Source organism: Panthera pardus, unplaced genomic scaffold (assembly GCF_024362965.1).
Source record: "Panthera pardus isolate Hobbes unplaced genomic scaffold, ASM2436296v1 HiC_scaffold_14, whole genome shotgun sequence".
Lineage (NCBI taxonomy): Eukaryota > Metazoa > Chordata > Mammalia > Carnivora > Felidae > Panthera > Panthera pardus.
In genome coordinates this window covers 366,403-392,941 of record NW_026526699.1, presented here as the reverse complement: position 1 = coordinate 392,941, position 26,539 = coordinate 366,403, and the positions used below count along the sequence as shown (strand labels likewise).

General features: G+C 53.1%; 1 protein-coding gene across 5 annotated transcripts in view; it reads right to left on the bottom strand.

Moving 5' to 3' along the window:
• GOLGA3 (golgin A3) overlaps positions 1-23,971 on the bottom strand; it is a 43,535-nt gene extending 19,564 nt beyond the window's left edge. Inside the window, exons 1-9 of one of the 5 annotated variants that reach the window (XM_053901848.1) lie at positions 23,810-23,971; positions 17,790-18,078; positions 14,693-14,971; positions 12,000-12,112; positions 8,308-8,969; positions 7,816-7,927; positions 5,899-6,205; positions 3,745-3,947; positions 761-898 (exon numbers count right to left, since the gene is read on the bottom strand). In XM_053901848.1, the coding sequence (XP_053757823.1) occupies positions 761-898; positions 3,745-3,947; positions 5,899-6,205; positions 7,816-7,927; positions 8,308-8,969; positions 12,000-12,112; positions 14,693-14,971; positions 17,790-17,898 (1,923 nt within the window). In that variant the 5' untranslated portion in view covers positions 17,899-18,078; positions 23,810-23,971. Of the gene's footprint in view, positions 1-760; positions 899-3,744; positions 3,948-5,898; positions 6,206-7,815; positions 7,928-8,307; positions 8,970-11,999; positions 12,113-14,692; positions 14,972-17,789; positions 18,079-23,059; positions 23,621-23,655; positions 23,786-23,809 lie in introns of those variants that run through there. The other 4 variants (XM_053901846.1, XM_053901850.1, XM_053901847.1 and 1 more) reach the window with 4 other exon arrangements.
• Positions 23,972-26,539: the final 2,568 nt, after the last annotated feature.

Sequence of the window (26,539 nt, the reverse complement as noted above, 5' to 3'; positions counted from 1 at the left end):
CGATTCTCTTCTGTCACCCGCCTCACCCGTGAGGACACGGGGGCACGTGCGGAGAAGCAGGAGAGGGGCGAGCGCCAGTCACGGGACGCTGACTTTCCACATCCTCAGCACAGAAGCGCCAGGCCACACGCTGCCCAGACCTTGTGCACCTTCCTTCCTTCTTCCCAACAAGCCTGCTGAGCAGGTGTCACCGTCCTCATCTCATAAATCAAGGGAACAAGGCTCAGAGAGGGTAAGGAATGGTACAGGGGCTCACAGCTAAGGAGAACAGGCCAGAGCTACTGCCCCCACTGCCCGGGAAACAATCTGCAGGTGCAACTGGCCACATCCTAAGTCGCTCGTGTGCTTGCTGGGGGGCCAACAGAAACACAAGCTGAGTGCTCAGAGACAGGAAATGCTTACCACTGCGAGGCTGTCAGAGACACGGCATCTCAGAGACACACGCACTACCCTCCTCCTGCCCACCTGCTAGCCAGCACCTTCCCAACCGCGGGGCCGAGTGCAGGGCTCCAGGCCCACACAGTTAGTGGAAGATAAGTCACCGCCGGCAACTCAGATCAGACAGACGGATGAGTTTCCAGTGACGTGAGGAACAGAACTGCCGAACCCTGAATCGCTGTCACTTGTCCAAAAGGTTAGTTTAATAGACATCTGAATGGATAGAGTATTACTGTTTACGCACACCCATCCGTAAGTTTTCTCAACCTTGACGAGTGTCGCAGCGTGAAAAGAGCAAGCCCCAGAGCTGCCTGGCCCTCACCTCGATGCCCTGGAGCTGAATGGCAATGCGCTCCTTCTCCTTGATGGATCTGTGCTGGGTTTCCGTCAGCTGGTGGGACAGGGACACGTTCTCAAGTTTCAGGTGCTCCAGGAGGCCTGCCTGGGTCATCTGTCCAACCTTCAGAGAAAAATTCCACAAGGTAGAAAGTGGCTAGATTCCAGACACAAGCACAGCCCGGCCCACCCCAGAGGCCATGAAAGTGAGGGTCCTATCCAGTGACAACCGCAGGGGAAACTGTTCCCCAGGACCCTACTACACAGGGCTCACTGCCCACCCTCCTGTCACCCATCCTGACACTGGGGCTGTCTGTGTGTGCCGAAGAGGGGCAGGCTGGCAGCCCGGGGGCCAGTGGTCAATACCCCCAAGGCTACATACGCACTTTGTAGCAAAACCTACACAGAAGTTCCTGCTGAAGGGATTATCTGAGGACCCTCAAGGTGAGGGCTCTCACCTGGATGGCAGGGACAGCAGCGGCTGGAATTTGCCCCAAAAATGACCTGTCCAACTATGACCGGCCACATCTCACGCCTTGGCCTCTCAGTGCCTAACTGCCCGAGATACTCACCAGGCTGACCCTGGCCATTCCCAGGAAGCAATCCAGCCTGGGGTCAGACCCTGGCTGTCACAGACTATTAGACCTCCTTTGACCCACCACCTCTTACAGAGAAGGTGCCCAGCTTTACAGCACAGCGTGCCAGCCCCAAGACGGGGCTCGGTAAAGAGAAGCCAGGGGACACGGCTCTGTGACCGGACCTTCGAGCACATTACTTCCAGATACAAGGTGAACACTCGTTGACACTGTGAGATGCCACATGTGACCACAAGTTGTGAATTTTGGGGTCTCAATGGAAGCTACCCAGAACAGGAAAAGGTACCATTTGCTGGGACTGTGTTTTGTTTTGTTAGTTTCCTTATTTCAAGGCATCCCTACACCACACGTGGGGCTCAACACGTAACTCCAAAATCAACAGTCACATGCTCTTCCAGCCGAGCTGGTCGGGTGCCCCTGCTGGGACTTGTGTTTTAAGGCAATGAAAGAATAAAAGCCACTCTGCTCTGTGCTGCCTCCTGAATGTGCCTGGCAATACTTCCGTGTTACCAGGGAAAGAGGGAGAAAACGCCCTCACCCAATCAGGAAGGCGGATCCTGGAATCTGGAGGTGCCTAAGAAAGTCAGGTACAGCTGACTCTCCTCCCCGGAGCCCCTCCTCCACTCTGCCCTCCAACTTCATTTCTGACTCAGGGCAAGACACACAAATGTAGCTTCCTTAACTGTTTCGTGTCTCATGTAAAGGCACCATCACTGCAAGCTTGCGTTAACGTGCATGGTGATTTATTTCCAAGTATGTTGGAAGTAGAACAAATATGTACCTGCGGGGTCCTTTACCTTGAAACATACGTAACAAATTTAAGAACATTTCTAATTCATATATTTGTAGACTGTAGATTTTTTTTTTAATGTTTATTCCTTTTTGAAGGAGAGAGACAGAGTGTGAGTTGGGGGTGGGGGGGGGGGGCAGCGGGCAGAGAGAGAGGGAGACACAGAATCCAAAGCAGGCTCCAGACTCCAAGCTGTCAGCACAAAGCCCAACGTGGGGCTCAAACCCATAAACCACGAGATCATGACCTAAGCCGAAGTTGGACGTTCAAATTACTGAGCCACCCAGGTGGCCCCCTGTAGATTTTTTTAAGTTTATTTACTCATTTGGAGAAGGAGAGAGAGTGTGCAAGTTGGAGAGGGGCAGACAGAAAGAGAGAGAGAGAGAGAGAGAGAGAGAGAGAGAGAGAGAGAAAGAATCCGAAGCAGGCTCTGCATGGTCAGGTGAGTGTGGAGCCTGATGCAGGGCTCAAACTCAAAGACCATGACATCATGACCAGAGCTGAAGTTGTACGCTCAACCGCTGAGCCACCCAGGTGCCCCTAGATTTTGTTTTTTATGTTTATTTATTTATTTTGAGATAGCGAAGCAGGGGAGGGGCAGAGAGAGAGGAAGACACAGAATCCAAAGCAGGCTCCAGGCTCCGAGCTGTCAGCACAGAGCCTGACGCGGGGCTCAAACTCACGGACTGTGAGATCATGACCTGAGCCAAAGTCGGACGCTCAACCAACTGAACCACCCCAGCGCCCCTAGGTTTTATGTTTTAAAAGAGCATTTAGTGGAGTTAGTATTTTATATCTTCTACCTGAGAATTAAAGTTTTAGTTAGTCTATAATATTTCATCCGAACAAAGAAAACCAAAGGGAGAGAGAGCAAAACCCATGTCTGCATTCAAGAAGAAGACAGAGGCTGACCAAAGCACCACTCAGCACCCTCCTAATCAACCTAATTAGTCCAAGGTCCCAAGACTTGGAGCAAAGTGCCTTTCAGCCACTTGCCTGTCATCCTGACCGCCTCTGGAGCACGATGAGCCCAGAGCAAGGGGCCTTGAGGGAAAGTGCAGAGACCAGCATTCCTCTGCAGCCTGGACAGACACCTGCCCTCCCCACCCCCCAGAATCCGAGGCTGACACGCCTGCACCCCAACAAAACGGAGGGCAGTGGGAGAGCTCACGCCGCGAAGACCTGGTGGTCAAGGAGCTGGAGCAGAGACCAGCTCCAACCAGGAAGGGGATGCACACTGTGCCCCTTGTGTGTCAGAAACCACGTCCCAGGAGGGCAGCGACCAGGGCCCAGAGCTGGTGCCAGAGTCCCCAGACCCGGGCAGACGTGGGTCTGAGAGCTGGGTTCAAACCACGACAGGCGCCCCCCAGGGGGGGCTCGTCACAGAACGAAAAATGATGCGGCAGAAGCCGTAAGACCCCTTGTGTCAGAAGGTCACGGACGGCGGCTGCTCCGCAGGCTGGAGAAGAAGCTAAATGAGCGGCGAGCAGACTTTCCCTAAAGGCAACCGTGAGACCTGAAAACAGAGGGACTTAATTTAGGGAAAAGGCCAGGGTCCCACACGAGACACGTCCGGGGCCGTACCTGGATGTGGGCCATCTCGCCCTGCAGTCGGACCCGGGCCTCCTGCGCCAGGGCGAGCTGCTGCTGGTACCACTGCCGCACGTGCTGCAGAGACGCGATCTCGGCCTGGGACGCCTTCAACTTGCTGCTCAGCGTGGTCCGCTCCAGCTGCACCTGCTGTAGCTGGCTCTGCAGGCCCGTCATCTGCTGTCGCAGGTCGTGCACTGAAGGCAAGCACAGCAGCTCAGGGCACCCACTCCTCAGGAGCCCGCAGCTCCGCACCGACGCCCCACGCAGACTCGGTGTCTCCCCGCGGACGCCCCACACAGACTCGGTGTCTCCACGCGGACGCCCCACACCGTGTCCGTCTCTCCACGCGGACGCCCCACGCAGACTCAGTGTCTCTGCAGAGGTCACACTGCAGTTGTGGATGCTGAACCGTGGCTCCCGGAGAAATACAGGAGTGAACGGATCAATATACAACCTTGTCTCGTGAGCTTGTGTACAAAGGCACTTTACCTAATCTGTACTTTTGGCCCATCGATACTGAACTCACAGCCAACGGCACCGTAATTCACGCCCCAAGGAAGCTCACCGAACGCACGGAACTTCCTCCGCGAGACACGTCACAGACGTCTCACACTTAAGAGCACAAGATAGTGCTTGGACTTCACTTTAAATACAAAACCTCCCTACAAAGCACAAAGACGCAGAGGCTCTGACACTAGACCGGACAAGGGCACCCGCTCACACAGGAGAGCAGAGCACCGCCTCACCCCCTCAGCGGGAAGCGTGAATGTCAAGCGGCACCAGCCGTGCTCAGCGCTGCACCTGCCTGCGACGGACTGTCCTGCTCCAGGGTTACCGACAAATCTGAGTGTGCCCGTGAACGCGTAACTACAGACCTGTGGGTACCGAGGGCCAACTGCGTGCCCGCAAAGCCACTGCGGGTGCCCAGGCGGCACCTGGTATCGTGCTAAGTGCTAATTGCACCAAAACCTGGCTCACTGACGTGGTCAACTCTTGCCACTGATGAGGGCAGAGCGGGAGGAAAGGGGGCAGGAAGTCACGGATGACCTAAATCACAGTGCAAACCAAAGTGGCCAAATATTAAGAAAAACACCTACCATTCTAAAGACAGTTCCCAAAAATTAAAAAACAGACAAGAAACCATCTCAGTTTAAGAGGATCCACGACCTCTTGTCTGAAATTCTTGGGGCCTGATGTGTTTCAGAGTTCAGACTGCCAGCACCTCAGAAAGGCGACCCCAGCGAGAACCACAGGAGACACGCCGTCAGCTCCACGAGGGCGTCCACACCGCACTGCGGTCCTGTGTGAGTGCGGTCAGTGCCGCTGCCCGACGGGCTTTGGTCATCAGGCCTCGCAACCCAGACTTAACGATTATCTTGGTGCTCAGCACTTCCCGGATTTTATAATTTTCTTAAGGGACTGCGTATCAGGAAATGCCCGAAGACTGAAAACAGTCTATGGCGTGTTTCTCAGCCAAGCAGTTTCTTCTTTCTGGTGCCAGAAAAGTCTCTGTCACAGCAGTCCGTCACTCTTTGTTTTCTGTCATCACATCTGAAGCCCCGTCTCACGGCCTTGTGGCCCTCCAGAGCAGCCCCCCAAGCCACCCCTCTGTTCTGCGAGGGGAACCTCGTCTGCCCGGCCTGCACCAGAGGCTGTGAGGTCTGGGCCAACCGTGGCTCTCCGCTGCCCCCTGCCCTGCCCCTCCTCCTCCCGTCAGCCAGCACGGAGGTGCTGCGAGCACGCGGGCGGTGCTGGGCACCCAGCGGGGTGTGCGGCACACGCCCCAGGATGAGAAGACGGCGCGAGGACAGGGCTACCACAGGTTCTCTGTGCACAGCCTGCCGCCACGTCCCTCCGACACCAGCGTCCCACTTGTCTCTCCCTCCAGAGGGGACTCCCACAGGGATCCACCACCGCCAAAAGCTGCGCTTAAAGTAGGAAACACAAAGGTTTACTCATCAGCAGCGTCGGTTTTCAATCTTTTAAGCACAACCTGCCGTTCTGAGGAAAAAGCGAGCAGCGCCAGCCCCCGCACGACAGGCTTTGAAGGCGGAGCAAGGTAAGCAACGTTACTACCAACTAGCAAGGGTCTAGGGTTCGCCTCCAAGACCTGAGTCCGCTCCGCCCCCCACCTGCCGCGCTCACCTGTGTTGTCCTTGCTGAGGATGCTCCTCTGCATCTCTTCCACCTTGGCCACGAGTCGCTGGTACTGCTCCTCGGCCAGCTGCAGGTCGCTGTTGGACGATGCCAGGCTGGCGTTCTTGGCTTCCAGCATGTTCTGCAGGTCAGTCATGGCTCGCTCCAGGTCCCAGCAAGACTGCTTCAAGGTGTCCACCTCCGAACTGAGCGAGTCCTGCTTCTGCTGGCTGCTGTGGCTCTGCTCCACCTGTGCCTGCAGCCTCGTGCTCAGGGCGGCCAGCTGCGCCTGGAGCTCCGCCTTCTCTTTAAGTGCCTGGACAGACCCCCGACCGGAAAGCGACTCTCAGACGAGTCACTGCCACCTGTGCGTTAAGAGCGCCACCGAGAGGCACCGGGGAGACTCAGAGGGAAGCACCGTGTCTCCTGGGCTCGCAGCTGCTCTCGCACCAACCGCTCTCCCGGGAGGAGGCCGGTCCTCCACACAGGCCTGAGGGGCAGGAGGGGTGACCAGAGCCGCTCACGCTCTGCGCAGCAGCGCGCGAGCTGTGCGAGCACCCGCTCGCCCGTGAGGACGTTGGAAAACACATTTGTTCAAAAAAGAAACGAGTGCAGCACGGCGCACACGCACACACCCCAAGAAAGAACACCAGGCATGCTGAGGGAGCCCCACGACAAGTGCCGTCAGATTCAGATCTGGGACCGTGCCTCCCGGGAAAGGCCCCCTGCTACTGCGCACGAGGGGCTCTGAGGGGCTCCAGCCGGAGCCGCTGGGCATGGGGCAGCCCGAGGCCCGGCCCGGCGCTGGGTGGCGGCACCGCAGGGACACGAGCGGGAGGTGGGGCCTCCACGAGCAGAGGCCTTCGGGCAGCAGAGAACGTCTGAGAGACGGCGGGAAGGCACGTGCCCTGTCTGCCATCAGCATCTCCCGCCCACCCAAAAATCCATCTGTGAGACGTGTGGACGGGAATCCCAAGGTGCAAAGACGGGCAGACAAACGCACGTCAACACGCGTGAGGGGAGAACCAACACGAGGAAGACGAACATCAAATTCAGCAAACGGGATGACAAATACCCCAAAAATGCAGTTAGGTGAGCAAACACAATGAGATTCTGCAATAATAACAACTTGGATTTTAACAGGGCGGCCAGAAAGGATCACACCCGCCACAATCCACACAACTCAAGAGCAAGTCAGTATCCTAGGAGGGCAAGAAGGTAAAGTAAAATAAACACAACCAAAGGTTCCTACATCACTCACGGGCCGGAGGTGCAAATGAAGCAGAAATGCGCTGGATGAGGTTCTACAGGGACAGTGACAACCACGTGCCACCACAATTCACCTTGAAATCGCAGCGACCACCACCAGGTTTACGTGCACAGAGGGGTCGGTCTGCGTCCCTGGACCACGTCATTCAACAAACCACACCAGGCTGGAGAGGAAGCTATTCCCGCCACGAGCCGCTGCCCCACACCCTGTGCTGGGACGCGCTCCTGAAGGACACCCATGCTGCCGCGACACTGCCTCTGTGCCCGTGTGTCCCCTGCTCCCCACACCAAATGGACACGGCTGAATTCAACTCAACAGATTTACCCCACTTGCCAAGGAAAACTGAAAATTAAGGGGCAGAAATGGTTTTCAGGAGTAGACTGAACAGATACAGCAAAGCTCACGTCAGAAAAGGCAGAACCCGCAGCAGAAAGTGTTCAAGGGGCAAAGAGGACACTTTCACCAGTGTCTTTTACGGCGAGACCCGCCAACGGGACCGTCGGGCCCGCATCCCAGAGTCAGGACCGACATACAGGGAGACACCGAGCCACGCAGGCGGACAAAGGGTGAGGACACAGAGGACTGAGCACCCAGCCCGCAGGCGCGCACACGCGCCCCGAAGCCGTGGCGCCTGGCCGGCCTCCAGCGTCCGTTACCTGACTGGCCTCTAAAGACAACGCCTCCAGCTGACCCTCGAGTCTCATCTTGTCTTTCAGGGCCTGCAGCACCGCGTCGTGGCTCTCCGCGGCGGAGCTCTCCAGGGACACGCTGGGGGACAAAGGCACAGAGCATCAGGCGCCAGCTCTCCTCACGCATCCAGAGTCTCTGGGCTCCCCACACCGCCGCTCCAGTCCCCGCCACGTGATAAATACAGTTGGCAGGTTTCAGTGGACCACTGACGCTCTTACAAACGCTCCCAAGAAACCCTCTGGGGAGCTGGTCAGCCCAGGGAAGTATCCGTGCAGCTTTAGACACGAGTCTACGTAAGTACTGGAAACAGCATCCCTCAACACTGGACGCGGTTCCTGACCTGCTCCCGCGTCTTACGGAACGACAGAGTTGTGTATACAGAGACGTTACACACTCAGGACGTGACGAGGAGAAACCCAGCACCGCCGGTCGGCTCTGGCGGTGGAGGGAGCACCCACCTGCTGCAGATGCTGTCTGTCCGGCTCCGCGTCTCCCCGTTGACCTCCCGTCCCTGGTCCTGGTGCTCGGCCGCCGCGGCCTGGAGGACATCCGTGATGGAGGGGAACTGGCCCAGGGCGGCGGCGGCGATCTCCCGGCCGTTGACCACATAGGAAGCGTCGCGAGTGCCCACGGGGTCCACCAGAAGCCCGCGCGTCCCACGGGTAGACACGCTGCTGAGGGAGGAACTGTCGCTCTCGTTCCCGTCAGCCTCGGACGTGTTGTCGCCCGTCAGGGACGCGTTCTCCAGGTGGTCCTCGGCCTCAGGACACGGGCTGACCTCGGACACTACTGACGTCACGCTGCTCCGGCTCTGCTTCAGGGCGCCCCCGGCAGCGTCTGCGGCCGGAGCGTTCCCACCACAGCTCCCGGCACTGGAGTCGTCTTCGGTTTTGTAATCGGCCAGAGACCGGATTTTGCTTGGTTTGGAACTTCTTTTCCCCTTGGGATGCGCCAGGAGCCCCAGGCTGCCCACCTTCGGCCCTCGGGGGACACTGGTGCGCAGGAAGGAGTACTCCTTTGTCAGAGCCACCGGGCTGGCACGGGGCAGGGCCTCCGGGTTCAGCATGAGCTCCGGGTCGAGCGTGCTGGACAGTCGTGCTCTGGCCGCAGGCTGACTGCACTGGGGAGGAAACCAAAGTACAGAAATCACGTCTACGAGTGACGGCAGCGTTCAAACCTCGCGGCCCGAAAGGCTGCACCGGCCACCCTCCCCGCGCCAGCCCCGGGCACGCGCCCCGCACGACCAGGACCGCACGGCATTCCCACGTGTCCGGCAGGCAGGGCCTCACAAAGCTGTCCCGTCAGCCCCGCGCACGCACTCTTCTCGACAGGCTCAACCACGTCCACATCCAAAGCGGCCCTGCTGGGTCACAGCCACCTGAGACGTACGATCACTCAGGGGCTGAGGAGCCGCGCTTCCAGGTATGCACGCCTGCTCGCGCCGGACCGCTTGAGACTCCAAACCATTGCCGTTTCAATGTAATTCTTAGGTATTTCATCATGCTGTTGCCGTAAATATTCGCTTTTCCCACTAATTTTATAACTAGCCGTATTAGGCTAACTGTCGATTTTTTATACTTGTATTTTCAACTGACGATTTTCTGAACCCTCATTATTTTAATAATTTAAAATACATTTTAAGGTTTATTTTATTTTTGAGAAGGGGGGGGGAGAGAGAGAGAGAGAGAGAGAGAGAGAGAGAGAAAGCACACGCTGTCAGCACAGATCCCGACACGGGGCTCGAACTCACCAACTGTGAGATCATGACCTGAGCCGAAGTCAGATGCTCAACCTACTGAACCACCCAGGTGCCCTTATTTTATAATATTTTAATATATTATAATTTTTTTCACTTGATTCTCTAGAGTTTTCCAAGGCATTATCAATACCTGCAAATAACATTTCTCCTCTTTTTCAATATTTATATCTCTTATTTCTTTTTCTTACATTATTACTTCAGCTAGAACTTCCCTAACGGCTTTGAATGAGACAAAGGATGACAGAAGATAGTGTTCCTTGATGCTATTTCAAAATGACTTTCTCTTAGAGACGTAGCCAATCCTAGGTTTACTCCACAAAGTCAGTGCTATCCCAACAGGGCAGGGGGTCAAGGAGGAGAAAGGGAACCATCTCAAAATGATCCTGGGATGTGACGAGAAGAATACCAACTAGTGAGCAAAAATAGCTAAAAAAGACGGGGCGCCTGGCGGTTCAGTCGGTTAAGCATACAACCTCCGCTCAGGTCTTAATCTCACAGCTCGCGGGCTCGAGCCCGTGTCGGGCCCTGTGCTGGCAATGTGGAGCCTGCTTGGGATTCTCTCTCACTCCTCTCTCTCTGCCCCTCCCCCACCCATGCTTTCTCACTCTCTCAAAAATAAATGAACTTTAAAAAAAAAAAAGAAAAATGAACAAAGACTGACACAAACACGCAAACAACTAACACGTAAAAGGTGCTCCCCGACAGGAGGTACTGTTGTTTTCACCCGTCGGAGGACAAAAGCTCAGTGTTTGTTGTTTTAACGTTGCCAAGGATGGCCAACACTCACAGTCTCATCCCTGCTAACGGGGGTATAAACCAGTCCAGCCTAGCCAGAGCACACTGAATATCCAACTAACAAATACATAAAGCCTTCTCCCGATAATGTGAAAGTCAACGATTTGCCCACGAGAATATAACCAAGACGCAAAACGTTCACTGCGGCATTGTTTGCAATTTCAAAAATGTAGCAACAACCGGAATGCTGACCACGAGGTTGGTTAAGGAAATGCGGGTAGACTACTGCATAGGGCGAGGCGGCCCCCACTCTGCACTCAGGACACAGGGAGGAAGGCAGCATGGAGAGCTTCTCATCATCTACGCCATGTGAGGATGACGTCTGAACTACGCTCCTCACGTAAACGAAATATTCCTAAAGAAATACCCTTCTGTTTCTCCTCCAGTAGTTTTTGTTCACCTGTTTTGCGTATTTTGACTTTTCACAAACACCTTTTCAGCAGCTACTGAGATGATCCTAGGCCCCTTCACGTGGACCTCCCCCCATAACCCACGATGAGGTCTGGCAGATTCTCCCAGTCTGAACCAACCTCAAAACACCTCTCCTGCAGTCATGGATACGCAGACAGGTGGTGCTGACTGGCCGTGAGCACGTCACACGCCGCACACACGGGCCTCTGCACTCACACAGGCAGCCGCGGACCCCAGTGCAGCCAGACGTTCAGCTCTAAGCTTCGGTGACAGCCGTGCGGCGCCAGGCCGTGGGGACTGACTGAGACTCCGGTCCTCACACCGGACCGCGCCTCCCCAGGCTGCATTCTGCCCCAGCTGGCCCTGCCCCAGCATCTTGCGGCCACCCTGCCTTCCTCGCTTCTGAGCAAGCAGGGATCATAACTTGGTCAGACCAGCGTGTGACAGACACAGTGCCTGTTTCCATCACTTTGAGAGCGGGTATGTTACTGAGGGCTAAGAAAGTATCCTTCCATGTAAAGTTATTATTTATTTAAGTAATCTCTACACCCAACATGGGACTCAAACTCATGACCCTGAGATCAAGAATCACATGCTCTTCTGACTGAGCCAGCCAGAAGCCCCCAAAAGTATCCTTCCATTTAAACCACCAGTTATGAGGCACCTGGGTGGCTCAGCCGGTTCAGCCATCTGATCCTTGGTTTCGGCTCAGGTCATGATCTCACAGTTTGTGGCTCAAACCGCATGTTGGGCTCTGTGCTGACAGCTCAGAGCCTGGAGCCTGCTTGGGAGTCTCTCTCTCCCTCTCTGCCCCTCCCCCTTCACTCGTGTGTGTGTGTGTGTGTGTGTGTGTGTCAAAAAAAAAAAAAAAAACTTTTAAACCACCCGTGTTATGTGTATATTATATAATTTTTTAAGACAAAGAGTGATGCTAAATTTCACATTTAGAATCCTACACTGAACTCCTGACATATTAATCACCTAATGTTGCATGAAACCACACAGGCCTCTAGAAGATAGAGTGTGGACAGGCCCTTGAGAAGGGGAGTGTGGATGATCCCAGGGTCGTGGGATAGAGCCCCGCGTCAGGCTCTGTGCTGGGCACAGAGCCTACTTAGGATTCTCTGTCTCCCTCTGCTCCTCCCCCGCTCATGCTCTCACACACACACACACAAGGAGACTCACTCTTTCCTGCTGGCGCTTCACCCGGTACTGTTTGAGCTGTTCTTCGAGCCGTCTCCGAGCCTGAAGCCGGACCTGCTCCTCCTTCTCCAGGGGCAGGGAAGCCTCTGTTGAACCTGCCGTGGAGGAACGACCACTTAGTGACTCGTGACGCACGAGGGCACAGAGGACAAACCAGAACAGTGGCTTGGCTCTTCCCATTCAACTACCAATTAAATATGATTTAGCTCCAAACAACACACAGCCGTCCAGTTTGAAAGAGCTATTTCCAGATGGAGACAATCGTGAGCTTCGGACACCGACCGCAGACCAGACGTGCCCGGTCAAAGACTCACCGGTCGAGCACAGGGTCTGTGCTCACAGTTCCCTAGAGGTGTCCAGCTGGGAAAACGGACACAGGTCACCCGTGGACTTGTAGTAACAAGAGAAGTAAATCTGAAGTCAGTGCCAGAGCCGATGTTCTGAGGTTCAGGGACCCTCAGCTCCCACTTGGCTCCGACCACGCTTGTGACTAAACATAGGCGCACACAGAGAGCAGTGCCGACGGAGGGGGCCCAGGGACGGGGGACGTGAGCCACCCTGGCATGTGGCCACGGTCACCAGACACGCCTTCTTCACATGGTTCCATCTAGGGACACAATCTGACCCACAGCTCGTCTCAGTCCCTACAGTGAGTCATGTTACAGTACAGCTTTGCAAAATCAGAAGGTTCTCATACAAGCAGTGCTCGGAGGTTACTCACTAGGGAAAAGCACTGTCACAGGGACGCATTCGGGACTCACCTGAAAGTGAAGGCCACGCAGGTGTCCCCGCGAGGCCTGGGGCTGGTTACCTCAGTTTCCTGACAGAGGCGGCTCCAGGGCAGGGGCCGTGCTCGAGGACAGAAGGGGAAATGACAACTTTTGGGGCCAACAACAGATTTTAAAATATCTCAAAACCCCAATCTGTATTTTGGGTAATAAAAGGGCTGAATAGAAAGCAAAAGGCACAATGGCCCCAGGGTTCTTTCACACACAGCAGACGTGTAGACGTGTACACAGCACGCCGCCACGCACACAGGCAGGGTCGGCTGCTGCGCTGAGAGCAGGAAAATGTCACAATTTAACCACTTTATAGACCGCATCATCTTCAGATGTGGATTCTGAGGAGATCAGCAGCCGTTGTCTTCCATAATCCCTCAGACCTGAGCACAGGCCAAGAGCATCGCTAGGAACTCACCGAGTTACCACTAATGTGTGTGCTTATCACCGAAAAGATCTAGTAGTTTTCACAAGGCTCAGGGGTCCATGTGGGAAAACCCTAGGTGTCTATGGCCTCAAGCAGGGAGCCCCCAAGTCAGCAGACTGAGGGTCGGGTACACACTCACCAAGTGAGCACCTGGCATTAGGGCTCACAAATCCCTACGGTCAAGAATCCACACTTTTATATGGCATCTCTGGACTTTAGTGTTGACAGTTAAAATTTATTTTAAGTAAGCTCTATGGCCAACGTGGGGCTGGAACTCACAATCCCAAGATCAAGAGTTGCACACTTTGCAGACTGAGTCAGCCAGGCGCCTGCCCTAAATGTACAGAATTTGTATAAAGACGCTGCAGCCCTAGCAGAATAACGTCTGTGGAGAAAAGGGCAAACAATCCAAAAGAAAAATGGGCTAAACAAATCAGCAGACAATTCAGAGAAACGACCCAATGGCCAGCAGGTGAAGAGTGCCCAAGTGATCAGGGAAGCATAAGGAGCACAGCGCCTCCGGGCACAGCCGCCCAGCCGGTGGCGAGAGTGACAGTAGGGCCTGTGCGTGCAGGGGGGGCCACGTCATCTCACGGTCACATCTCAGCGGCCACAGGCCTCTGCATGACGGAGGTAAAGACGCCCCCACCTCTGACCAGGAATTGCACTCCTGGGACAGAGCCTACAGAAACTACAGCGGCGACACCGTGCCCACGGGCGCCAGGGCGCTCTTGCCAGCGCCAGGGGTTCCGGCCAACGAACAGAAGTGGAGACCCACCCGGCCACGCACGGGGCCCCGACCAGCCTCAAAAGCAAGAACATGGAGTCGCATCAGACAACCTGGGGCGACCTCCACATAGCACTACGGAAAACACAGGATGCTACAATTGACTCCCTTTGTAAAAAACGACCAAAAACACCCGAAACCTGGCTGTTTAGAGGCCCGTGAAGGGTCATGTGAGAATGTGGCTTACTTGGAGGGGAGGGAACGAGGTACTGAAGGGGAAGGAGAGGAAAAACAGCGTGTGTGGTACGATCCCTTTATGTAAAATTATGTATGTCTGTGGAGGAAAAACGTGTTGGAAAGAGGCCTGGACGTTTCTAGGGTTCACAGTCTGCCAGTTTGTGACCTGTTTGCCCCTGGGTCCCCAGGGGTAAGCGCTCATTAAAATGATTCATAGAAGAAAGATTTTGAAGTTTAACTCCCCACTGTCTGCTCACCGTCCAGCGTAAGACATGCCGTGCACAGTCCCTCGAGCCCAGACCCTGAGCCGCACCCTCAGCGTGACCACGAGGGAACGCCGCTTCTCTCCAAAATGGAGCTGCACGCAACACGCACAACCCACCACAGCGACAGACCGGTGAAGACAGAGGGACGAGCAGTGAGCGTGTCTGGAGGGTGGGGAGCGACGGGGGCGCCGCAGGAGGAAGGGGAGGGCAGGGAGGAGCCGGCGGGAACGGATGCTTACACAGTTGTGTTTCTTGCATAGGAAGACTGAGTCTGAGGGACTGCAAAGCTTCTTTTCTAACACTGCCCTCAGCACCAGTCCCCTGAGACTTCCTTAGGTTGTCATGGAAATCAGCCACACCTGCAGAGGCCTCGGGACCCAGTGGGCTCGTGGCGGGACCAAGAGGCGATGCAGGGTCTGGGAAGAGTGGCGTCGGCCCGTTCTGACAGGTGTCCCCCTTGCCAGGTCCATCCAGGCCTCGCCCTCCATCTGCGGCTCTATGGGCCTCGACACTGGCACCTGCAAGAGAGAGTGTGCTGAGCCATCACAGTGTCAACCACGAGACGCAGCTGCATTTCAGACATGCAGAGAAGACGGGACAGAAGAGACTCCAGACGTGCGAGCACGAGCCATCTCCAATGTCCTAAGAGACCGTTCACTCTGGCGGCAGAGCAGGCCGGGCTCTCCTCACGTGGGTGTGGGGATCGGACAGCTGCTCGCCTGCCAGGGCCAGACACCCTCATCCGTGGACCACCCTCACCCTCCGCCCAGTGCTTGTGGAATTTAAGTAGTAATCTTCCTTCTCATGTAAACAATGAGGGACACCTGGGTGGCTCAGTCGGTTAACCATCTGACTTTGGCTCAGGTTATGATCTCATGGTTTGTGGGTTTGAGCCCCGTGTCGGGCTCTGTGCTGACAGCTCGGAGCCTGGAGCCTGCTTCGGATTCTGTGTCTCCCCCTCTTTCTCTGCCCCTCCCCTCCCCACTCGTTTTCTCTCTCTCTCTCTCTCTCTCTCCAAATAAATAAATAAACTTGAAAAAAAATTTTTTAAACAAGACCAATGAGAAATCTTATGGAAGTCTGCTTTTAAAAAACAGCAAAGGAAAATAAATGCTGAAAACACAGCTGATAATGTTTCTAACAGACACCGGTGACACAGGGCTGATTAGTCATGCCTCACATTTACAAAGGAATAATTCCAAAGTCATTTCAAAGCATAAGCGTATCCTCCAAAACGAGAAATCTAAGGTAAAGACGTAGATTAACTGATCAGAACACTTATGGCAAAGCTGAGCACAGAGTCAGAATCTGAGGACAAAGAGACTGTGCTACTGTTTGATCGACAGTTGTTAGATAAACACCCAAGTTTAACCAGTGATGACCATACATGCACATAGCAAGCTCAGTTTCACCGCTAACATTATTACATGTGGATTTGTCATACACTAACTAAAATCTATTTCCTTGTCAAAAGGAAAAAAAAAAAAAGACTTCTTACAATTAAATGATTTTTACCTTCCTTGCCCCCTCACCCTGGTGGGGGAGCCAGTCGGCAGTCAAGAACCAAGATGGCGCCTGGAGGGAGGGAAGGAGGATCCAGGGGTCTCTGGGTGTGGTTCCAAAGGTACCTAAGTGCAGCAAGGCCTCAGCCTCCTATGGGGATCCACATCACTTGGATCCCACGATGTACCCGGTATGAATCCAGGGAACTCCCCTTTACCCAAGCAAATTCAAAATGGGTTTCTGATACTTGAAATGTGAGGCCCAACCAATACAGCTACTCACTGTCATGCCTCCCCAAGAGGAAAAACAGAATACAAATGGGGCACCACAGGCTCAAAGCAACAGTGAGGAGACCGGACCACAATCCTGACCTGACCTCAATTCTTACTCAAACAACCCTTTGGGTCCATGCTGGGTGAGGGGGAAGGGGAGCCTGCATTTCAGATACTAGATTATCATTCTGAGGAGCTTACAGACCTGGAAGAGTCTCTACATCTTCCTGTTTATATGACAAAGTAGTTTTTTAAGCATTATATTGCACTTTTATTTTTTTTTTAATGTTTATTTATTTTTGAGACAGAGAGAGACAGAGCATGAACGGGGGAGGGGCAGAGAGAGAGGGAGACACAGAATCGGAAGCAGGCTCCAGGCTCTGAGCCATCAGCCCAGAGCCCGACGCGGGGCTCGAACTCACAGACCGTGAGATCGTGACCTGAGCTGAAGTCGGACGCTTAACCGACTGAGCCACCCAGGCGCCCCAACACTTTTAAAAAAACCTAACAGAGGGGCGCCTGGAGGGTTCAGTCGGTTAAGCATCCGACTTCAGCTCAGGTCACGATCTTTTGGTTTGTGAGTTCAAGCCCCCTGTTGGGCTCTCTGCTGTCAGTGCAGAGCCCACTTTGGATCCTCCGTGCCCCCTCTCTGCCCCTCTCCCATGTTCTCTTTCTCTCAAAAATAAACAAACATTAAAAAAGAAAAATCTAAAAGGCCAAAAAAAGACCATTGTTCCCAAACACAAGCCAAACTGCAGATAGATAACAAAGATGATGAAACAATAACAAACAAGGGCCACTAGCACTTCCTACTGTGTCTGAGGACCTGTGTACCATTTCTTTCAGCCCTCGTGACCACCCAAGGGTGCAGGCACCAGTAATCTTCCACTTACACGAGAAGAAAGTGAAACGAGATCGAACAAGGCCCTGCTCGAGGGTTCACTGTCTCAGTGACGGATCTAAGAGCCGGCTCCCTGTCTGTCCCACCGTTGGATCCTTGGTCTCGGGCCCCTGCTGTTAGCAGCCTTGCCTGCTGTTGAAGGAGCGGGTGCCCGAACATCATTTTGCAAGAGGAAAATGCAATTTCTCCTAGCGAATGAGTACATCAATACCTACAACTTTGCACTGACACATTGCACTGACCCCCCTAAACAGGAAGGGGCCTCACAACCGAGTAAATTATTCACCCTGTACTTCTGATGAATGAAGAACCCATTAGCTAACCTGCCAATGTGATCCAATAACCTTGGATCACTCCCGCACCGTTTGTGTATCCTAAAGGTAGATGCCAGGCAGGTACCACTACAGAACCCTTACGGAGACCGGTGCTGGCGCGTCTGCCGGAGCAGAGAGCGGGCAGCTCTCGGTCTGACACGCCCGGCACGTGATTTAAAGTTGGCATCAACTAAGAAAAAGCGCTCACAGGATCAGTAAAAACAAACTCTGGACGAAAAGTTCATTACGGTCTGAAGCACCACAGTCTTGTTCCAAAATGCAAGGTGATCCGCCGCCTCCTGTCTAAAGGCAAAGCGTCAGCAGCACAGAGTAACCGGCGACTTACACGGGGCGTCAGCCCACTGGTCAGGTGGCACCGGTGACCCTGGGGGCTCTGGGAGGGCCTCGGGGTGAGCTGGGGTGCCACTGCTGGGTCCGGCCGGCACTCTGTCCATGGTCAGGACGGCACAGGCTGGACCGACACTCGGGGGCTGCAAGCGGGCTGCGGGCGGGTTCGGTCTCGGCCATTAGCAGCAGCCCGGGGCTCCTGGGAAGACCCGCACTAGGCCGTCCATTTTGGGAAGACGTCCAGTCTCATAAGTGGCTTGAAATCAAACCCAATAACATCATGATACCTGACAGGAGGGAAAAGAGAAAGAAGGCATCATGAAACCTCATTTGTCAGATTTGAAGTAACAATTGCAAGACTAACATTTGGCTCCCGATTCACATCCATGTAATAAACAGGTTTATTCATTCAACAGATAACTCCTGAGTACCTACAATATGCTAGGTTTGAGGGTAAAGTGCTGACCCACCACACCGGGGCCCATTCCCGAAGGGAACCAGCTGGCGCCAGGGCAGAGCCACTCTGTAACCGGACCTGAGCCCCACGTATAGCCCCTCGCAGGGACAGGCCTTGGGAGGCTGAGGAATTAAGCTACTTGTTTAAATTTAAGAAATCTGAGTTAAATAGCCACGCGTGGCCAGTGACTTCTGCCCTGGACCCGTGGGCCCGAGCACTCACGGGGCAAGCTCCCCTCCCAGGCCTGGCATGGTGGCGGAGTTCACGGAACATGGCAACCCTAGGCTGTGTCAGGGGAAGCACAGAGAGATGAGGACGTGGAATCGGGGTCCAGAGAAGGCATCTCGGGGCAGGTGATCAGTTTCGTCCTTCATTTCTGTCAGGATTAGCTTTTAGCTCAACCTGCTAGGCTAAGTTCAAGGGGGCAAAACTTTGCCCCAGGTTTGGCAACTGGTTACCATTTTTGAAGTGTACTGAGGATATTCATAACCTGTTCCTCGTCAGCAGGGAAGGTGTGAGCCACTATCCATTCTGCAGAGATGCTGGCATTTACTCCCTACATGGTAAGTTTCACGTCATCCTACATACTGTTCTGAGTCTCACAAGTTTCAGGACAAAAAGTGACGTGACTTCCCTCTCCAGCTTCCAAATCCCACACAGACATCTCAGACAAGAGCCTGAGCAGTGGCCCACACATGGAGGGGCTGGTGCTGACTCGACAGCAGAAGGCAGGTGTGCCTCTCTTGCCACAGTCCTCTCCTGCCGTCCCCCAGGAAGAGGCACCCACTCACTGGTGGTCGACACAGCCTGGCACACCCAGGCATCGAGTGACTAGTGACGGCAGCATCCCCCGTGTAAACCCACGAGTGTCTGGCTAGCAGCTCTAAGAACGACACGTTCCACTCTGCCGTCTGGCACCTACAGGCCAAAGATGCTATGGCTGAGTAATCGCGCGGTAAGAAGATGAAAAGGTCAGTCTAGCGCCACGCGTAGAACCAGCACGAGGGTTGTACTAGAAAGGACCACTGATAGAATGCGTACCAACCAGCTAACTGAAAAGCGCTGGCTGCCAGTGTGGCTCCGTGGCTCGTTTGTGCACATATTTGAAGACTGAACCAAATTCCGGATCACAGAAATGAAGGGAGCTACTGAGGCTGGCCGACGATCCTGTCTGCAATGAGTTCTCAATGCTGTTTTTGTCTCTGCAGTAATCAGTACCCTCTTTCACCCTCAAAGACCTCCCAGGGCAGGGGGATAGACACACGAGCTCTTGGAGGCTCCACACCTGTCCCTGCACATCCTACAGGCCCCTCCAAAAATCACTGTTCCACAGGGTCCTGGCTCCATGGCAAATACTGTCCACCAGGCCTTCCCCTGGCTACTGCAGACAGCTGATCCTTAGGTAAGACGCCCACGAAGCAAGGCGAGGCACGTCAGCAAAAGGCCAGCCAGGCCGTCCCCTTCATCACAGGCTCGCCGCTGCAAGAATGGGTACCAACACATACAGTGGAACGTGGGATCAGAGGTCACTGCCAGGGCACGCTGTACGTGCTGGCCCTCTTCGCAAGTTCCTTAACAGAAGAAAACGTTTGCATTTTGCTCTGCAATGTCTTTGCCCCCGCCCCGTGGTGCCTGCAAGGGCAACAATGACAGGTGAGTGCTGCTCAGGCAGAAGCTGGCCCCTCTGCCGTGGGGGCCCCGTCCCCTTGACCACCAGGCAAATGCCCAAGGGCCCTTCCACATCCACCATTACACATTGCTCCGAAGTCCTGCGGGGCCTCAGGTAAAGTGCCTGGCCCACTCCCTTCTGCCACCAAGACACCCCGTGTGCAAGCTCACTGCAGAAGGGCGTGTGTGCATCTCCTCCACGCAGCAAGAGCCCCGGAAGCAGAAACGACCGCTCCCAGTCGGCCCTTCCCCCTCGAACATCCCCCACTCCGAGTGACGCTCGACACGGGCTAGTAACTTCAATCTTTGGCGCTGCCAAGTTCCACCCCTTAGCAACCAAGCTAGTGGTTCCAGAACAATACAGTGTTTGCATCCTGAGCATCAACACTGCCTCTTCAAATACAGAACAACTCTGACTATTCCAACTGAAACCCCTCGGAAGCTACCGTTCCAGTGAGACAAAGAATGCCCCTGGGAGAGCAGCAGGTAGTGGCCACACCCCAGATAAGCAATGTCCCCTGGGTGAGAACCCAAGCAGGCAGCTAGCCGGACTTCCCTCATCTGCTGGACACACAACACGGCCCGGCAGAGCAGGGAAGGCACAGGGGCAGCCCAGCAGCTGCTGAGGAGAATGGCCTGAGGCCGTGACGATGCCGGACCCGGGCAAGAGGAGGTCTGCTGAGATGCTCGTTCCACTGATGAAGCAAACGCGGAGACGAACGCGCCAGGCTGTCTGAGCCCAGTGCCATCACGTACTCCACTCACTTAACGCCCTTTATGTGAACTTCTTGCTAAACAAAAACCCTGCTGAGTCCCAAGAGGTCCTACGCCGCTCCAGAGGTGGACGACGCAGCCCTCCACAGCATGAGACCCTGGGACTGTGACACGTTCTGGCAACTCATAAACATGGCTCCCATGCACACGCAGCTCCTCCTGGAGCCGGACAGCACAACTCACTGAAGGCCCAGAGCAGCCTCCGCTGAAGTGACATCTCCCTGTAGGTAATAAGCTGGCATCTGTGTCTGTCCTCAGGCTCCAGTATACTTTACTTAGCAGGACTCAGTCGGTCAGGGTCTCACTACCTCAGTGCTCACAAAAACAGGGCAGAGAGAAGGGTCAGACTTCTAGGGGCACATCCCAAGGAAGCGGTTATTAGGAACATGAATTCCAATTCGTGATTTTTTTTTTAAGTAGGCTTCATGCCCAGTGTGGAGCCCAACATGGGGATCAAACGCATGACCTCAGGGTCAAGACCTAAGCTGAGATCAGCAGTCGGATGCTACTTCAGCTCAGGTCATTATCTCAAGGGTGGTGACCTCGAGCTCCATGTCAGGCTCTGCGCCGACAGCTCAGAGCCTGGAGTCTGCTTTGGATTCTGTGTCTCCCTCTCTCTCTGCCCCTTCCCTGCTTGCTCTCTGTCTCCCTCTCAAAAATAAACAAACATTAAAATATATATATAGGGGGGCGCCTGGGTGGCTCAGTTGGTTAAGCGTCTGACTTAGGCTCAGGTCTAATCTCACGGTTTGTTGAGTTTGAGCCTCGCATCGGGCTCTGTGCTGACAGCTCAGAGCCTGGAGCCTGCTTCGGATTCTGTCTCCTTCTCTCTCTGCTCCTCCCCCGCTCAAGCTCTGTCTCTCTCTCTCTCTCTCTCCTTCAAAAAATAAATAAAAAAGCATTAAAAAATAAACATTAAAATTTTTTTTTCACATACATACATACATACACATACATTTTAAGAGCTGGATGCTTAACCGACTGAGCCACCCAGGTGCCCCCCAATTCGTGATTAAAAAAAAAATTTTTTTAATATCAGTTTTATCACATTACCATTTTTGACTACCTGCATTCTGCTGTGTTTCCTGGAGGGAAGAGACAGTTATCACAACTTCACAAAATGCTCATAACTCTAAATTCACGCCATCTGCATCAAAGGACTTCATGCCAAGAAAATCGTCTCAGGCACTTCTAGGACTTCAACTTCCCATGATTGCGATATACACGCGAACAGCTCCATCTACCCCACCTTGTTTGTTTCTACTGGCAATTGGAAACAAACAGCAAGGCCAAACATAAAACAGGATTTCCTTAAGAAGACAGCATCTAGTTGAGGCCACGCTAGTAACCACAAGTACACAAGTAAACAGGGACTGACACACAAAGTGAAAAGCCGGCAGGCCTCTGTCCCTGTACAGCAATGCCACGTAAAGCGTAGGCTCCCGCATCAGTCCTGACTCCTCCACCCCCGGCAGTAAGGTCATGGGCATGTTTCATAACCACTCTTAGCCAGTTTCCTCATCAGGAACATGATGAGAAACAGAATACAAAGTTTTGCCAGGATTAAATGCAACAAGGCACAGGGTCTGTCCCATGCCCTCAATAAATGGTAGCTGTTATGTGTTCTTTTCCCTTCAGTTGTTGCTCGTCAAAATTGATAGTAAAGTCAATTAGAAGATATTCTCACACTTAGCAGAATGCACACCGCTAAAGGCAACTGGCCAAAAAAAAAAAAAAAAAGAAAAAGAAAAGAAAAAAAAGCTACTTTTGAATCTGAGTAATGTCAGATGAGTTTTCTTCTCTTTTCTTGCCATTCGAGGTATGTTAACTGAAAGCTACTTCTCCAGGAAAGGGTTATGCTGGCAATAGTAAAGGAACAATTAAAAAAAAAAAATCAAACGCATGAGTCACCTGTACATGCTTCACTAGGTCTCAGTTTTCAATCACACTGTCAAGAACCCAAACCTCTTACCATGAACTAGGAAGCCGCGTACCATCCGGCTCCTCCCTACACTGCATCCTCGACCCCGCCACTTTCCTCCTCTTTCCTTACGCCCTTGACACACTACTTCTTTACCAAAGTCACTCGTCGTCCCTCAGGGTCATCACACTGCTGCTCACTCTGCCTGAAACACTCTCATCCCACAGTTTTCCCTGACTGGCTGCTGGTCATAGAGGCCTTGGCCCAAAAGTCACCACTCCCCACGGGCCTTCCCACAGACCCACGCCAAGCAGCACCCCATACTACTTCTTCATTTACTGTCCCCGTCGCTCCACTAGAATGTGAGTTCAGGGAGGGCAGGGATCCCGCACAACTCCACCCACGTGTCCCAGAACCTGCAATCAACAGTGCCTGTCACACGACTCACACTCAGCAACTATCTGTTGGATGAGGCCGAGCTGTTCACCTGCTCCACACTAGTGACCGTGCCTGGCCCGGCTCCTCTAGGAAATCTCACTGCAAGGGTGAAGCCCCTCTAGGCACCCAGAAGCTAAATGGAATCGAGGCGGAAGGAGAGGCAAGCAGCTACGCGGACTCTAAACCCAACTCCGCACGAATGTCCCGACCCCGTGTCACGTCTGTCATCCTGGCAGAACTGCAAAAGGCCAGAGGCTGACACTCTGGTGCAGCTGCTGGGCAGCTGTGGGTAGCTCCACTAGATCTCGCCCCGTTACGCGCAGACAGCGCTTCCGAACGGCTTGCTGTGCGCCCATCTCCGAAGCCAGTACCGCTAACAGCCGCACAGGCCGGCTTCCAGGCCCCGAGGCTACCAACGGTGAGTTGCAGGACCAACGCGGGGCGGAGCCGCTCCAGGTGGAGCCGCGGTCACCCTCCGCGGCCGCCCGGGCCCCGTCACCCCTCGCCCGCCGCCTGGCCTCCGCCCGACCGTGCCGCGGCCCCCCGGCGCTCCTGCGCCCTTCCCGGGCCGGGCTCCCGGGCCGGGCGCCTCCCCGCGACCCTCACCCGGCGCTGCGGAAGCCTAGGCGGCCGCCAGCCGGGCTGCTCCGACGGAGACGTGGCCGCGCGAGGGGCGGGGCGCGGCGCAGCGACGGGCTAGGACCCTCCGGAAACAGCCTGTGCCCGCCGCCTCCGTTCCGGAAGACACACCGTCCCGTACTTGCCAACAGCTGCCCTCGGGCCCGGCTGCCCCGACCGCAGCGTCGGACTCGAGCCCACTCACAACCGACGCGAGGCAGGTTTCAGAAAGTGAGTTTGGGGCTGTCTCCCTTGTGGAAACACACGTTCGGGATTTGCAAGACAACCTCCGACCGGAAGCTAGACAAACGAACTTCCGACGGAAGTGGCGTGGCCAAGACTCCGGTCCCCGCCCTGTCCCGCCCAATCTGTCAGGCTGCGGGCGTGGTCACCCTCACCCCGCCCCGGCCCCGCTGGGGGCGTGGCTAGGAGGCCCAAGCGGGGCAAAGGGCCCAGCCGCCAGGTGGGGTGGGCGCTGAGGCTGCTCTCCGCAGAGCCCACGAAGGGCGAACCCCCACCTCCCACGCGCAAGTACTTATTTGTCTTTCAGGTGCCAATGCAAGTGACTCCTGCTTTGGAGCCATAGCAATGTCTTACCCGTTCAAAACAAACATCGTTGGTGTATAAATGAAGGTTTTCTCCTATTCATTCATTCATTCATTCATTCATTCATTTTGCCTCTGGGAAAATTGTTTCAGCACCGTTTATTGAAAAAAAAAAAAACCCAAAACTTTGTTTCAGCATCGTTTATTGAAGAAAAAAAAATCTCTCTCGTCCATTAACTTGCTTTTGCAGGGATGCCTGGGTGGCTCAGTCCGTTAAGTGTCAGGCTTCGGCTCAGGTCATGATCTCATGGTTCATGGGTTTTGAGCCCTGCATCCAGTTCTGTGGGACAGCTTAGAGCCTGGAGCCTGTTTCAGATTCTGTGTCTCCCTCTCTCTCTGCCCCTCCACTGCTTGCACTCTCTCTCTCAAAAATAAATATTTTTTTTTAAAACTTGCTTTTGCACACTTGTCAAAAATCAATTAGCTGCTTTTGTGGGTGTTTCTGGGTTCTCTGCTCTTTTCCGTTGATCTCTGTTGATCCCTCTGCCTACATGACGGTCTCCACCACTAGTCTTACAGCAAGCCCTGATACTGGGTAGGGGAATCCTCCTGATTTGCTCTTTTTCATGGTTGTTCTAGGTATTTGGGAAATCATACCCTTCCACATAAATTTTAGTATAAACTTGTCTATGTCTATAAAAATCCATCTTGGGATTTTGATAGGAAATGCATTGAAATTATAGATCAATTAGGGGAGAATTGACATCTTTGCTATGTTTCTTCTTTAAGTAGGCTTCACACCCAATGTGGGGCTTGAAATCACAACCTTGAGATTAAGAGTCACACGCTCTACCCACTGAGCCAGCCAGGTTCCCCAGCTGTGGAACTATGTTGAGGCTTTCAATCCATGAACATGGTATATCTCTATGTTTTTTTAGGTCTTTTCTGATATCTTCCATCAACATTTTGTAATTTTCAGCATACAGCTCCTGTATGTATTTTGTTAAATTTATGCCGAAGTGCTTAATTTTCTTTGTAGTAATTGTAAATGGTATTGCTTTAAAGTTTAGTTTCCACATGCACATTGTTAGTGTATAGAATGTGATTAAATTCTGTGTGTGTTGATCTTGTATCCTGAGAACTTGCTGAACTCACTTTTTAGTTCTAGGAGGGTTTTTTTTTTTTTCTATAAATTCCTCGGAATCTTCTACATAGACCATCATGTCATCTGCAAATGCAAAATTTAACTCAAAATGATCATGGACTTACATGCAGAAATGTGTGAAACTATAAAACTTTTATAAGAAAACAGAAGAAAAACTTCAGGACTAAGGGCTTGGTGAAGAGTTCTTAGACATGATACCATAAAAGCACAATCCACAAAAGAACAAAAAGAATAAATTGAATTTCACCCAAATTAAAAACATTCGTTTTGAGAAAAATCCCACTAAAAGGATGAAAAAACAAACTACAGATAATTAAAAATATTTGCAAACCATGTATTTGATAAAGGACTGGTACCTAGAATATATTAGAATTCCCAAAACTTAAAAAAAAAAAATGCAGTTAGAAGGTAGGCCAATATATGAAGCAGCATTTCACCAACAAGGATATATAGATGGTAAATAAACTTGTGAAAGATGTTCAACATCACTAGCCATTATAAAATGCAAATTAACACCGCCTCAAGACTACACACATCTATCAAAGCGGCTAAAACAAATAGTAGCAGTACCAAATGCTGGCAATGATGTGGAGAAACTACACGCTATACACCATACACTATAATTGCTGGTGGGACTATAAAATGGTACAGACACTCTGTAATACAGTTTGGCAATTTTCCTTATAACTTAATTGTGTGACCCAGCAACTGCACTCCTGGATATTTAGCTCAGACAAAGGAAACTTAAGTCCACACAAAAACCTGGACACTATTGTTCACCACAGTTTTATTTGTAATCAAAGCTCAAACTGGAAACAACCAAAATTCAACCAATCCTACAATGGATAAATGGTTAAATTGTGGTGCATCCAATCATGGGGCCTCTTCCTCAATAAAAAAGGACTACTGACTGATACATTGCGACCACTTAGATGAATCACCAAGGCATCATGCTGAGTGGAAAAAATCTCAAAAGAAGTATACTTTATTACATGCTTTCGCATCCATAACATTTGTGAAATGATAATGACTATAGAGATGGAAAGCAGATTAGTGGTTGCCAAGGAATGGTGGGGGTGGGGGTGGCTAAAGCGAGGCAGGGGAGAGGTCTTTGTGGTGAGAGGTCTTTGTGGTGAGAGCAGTTCTGCATCCTGAGGCGTAC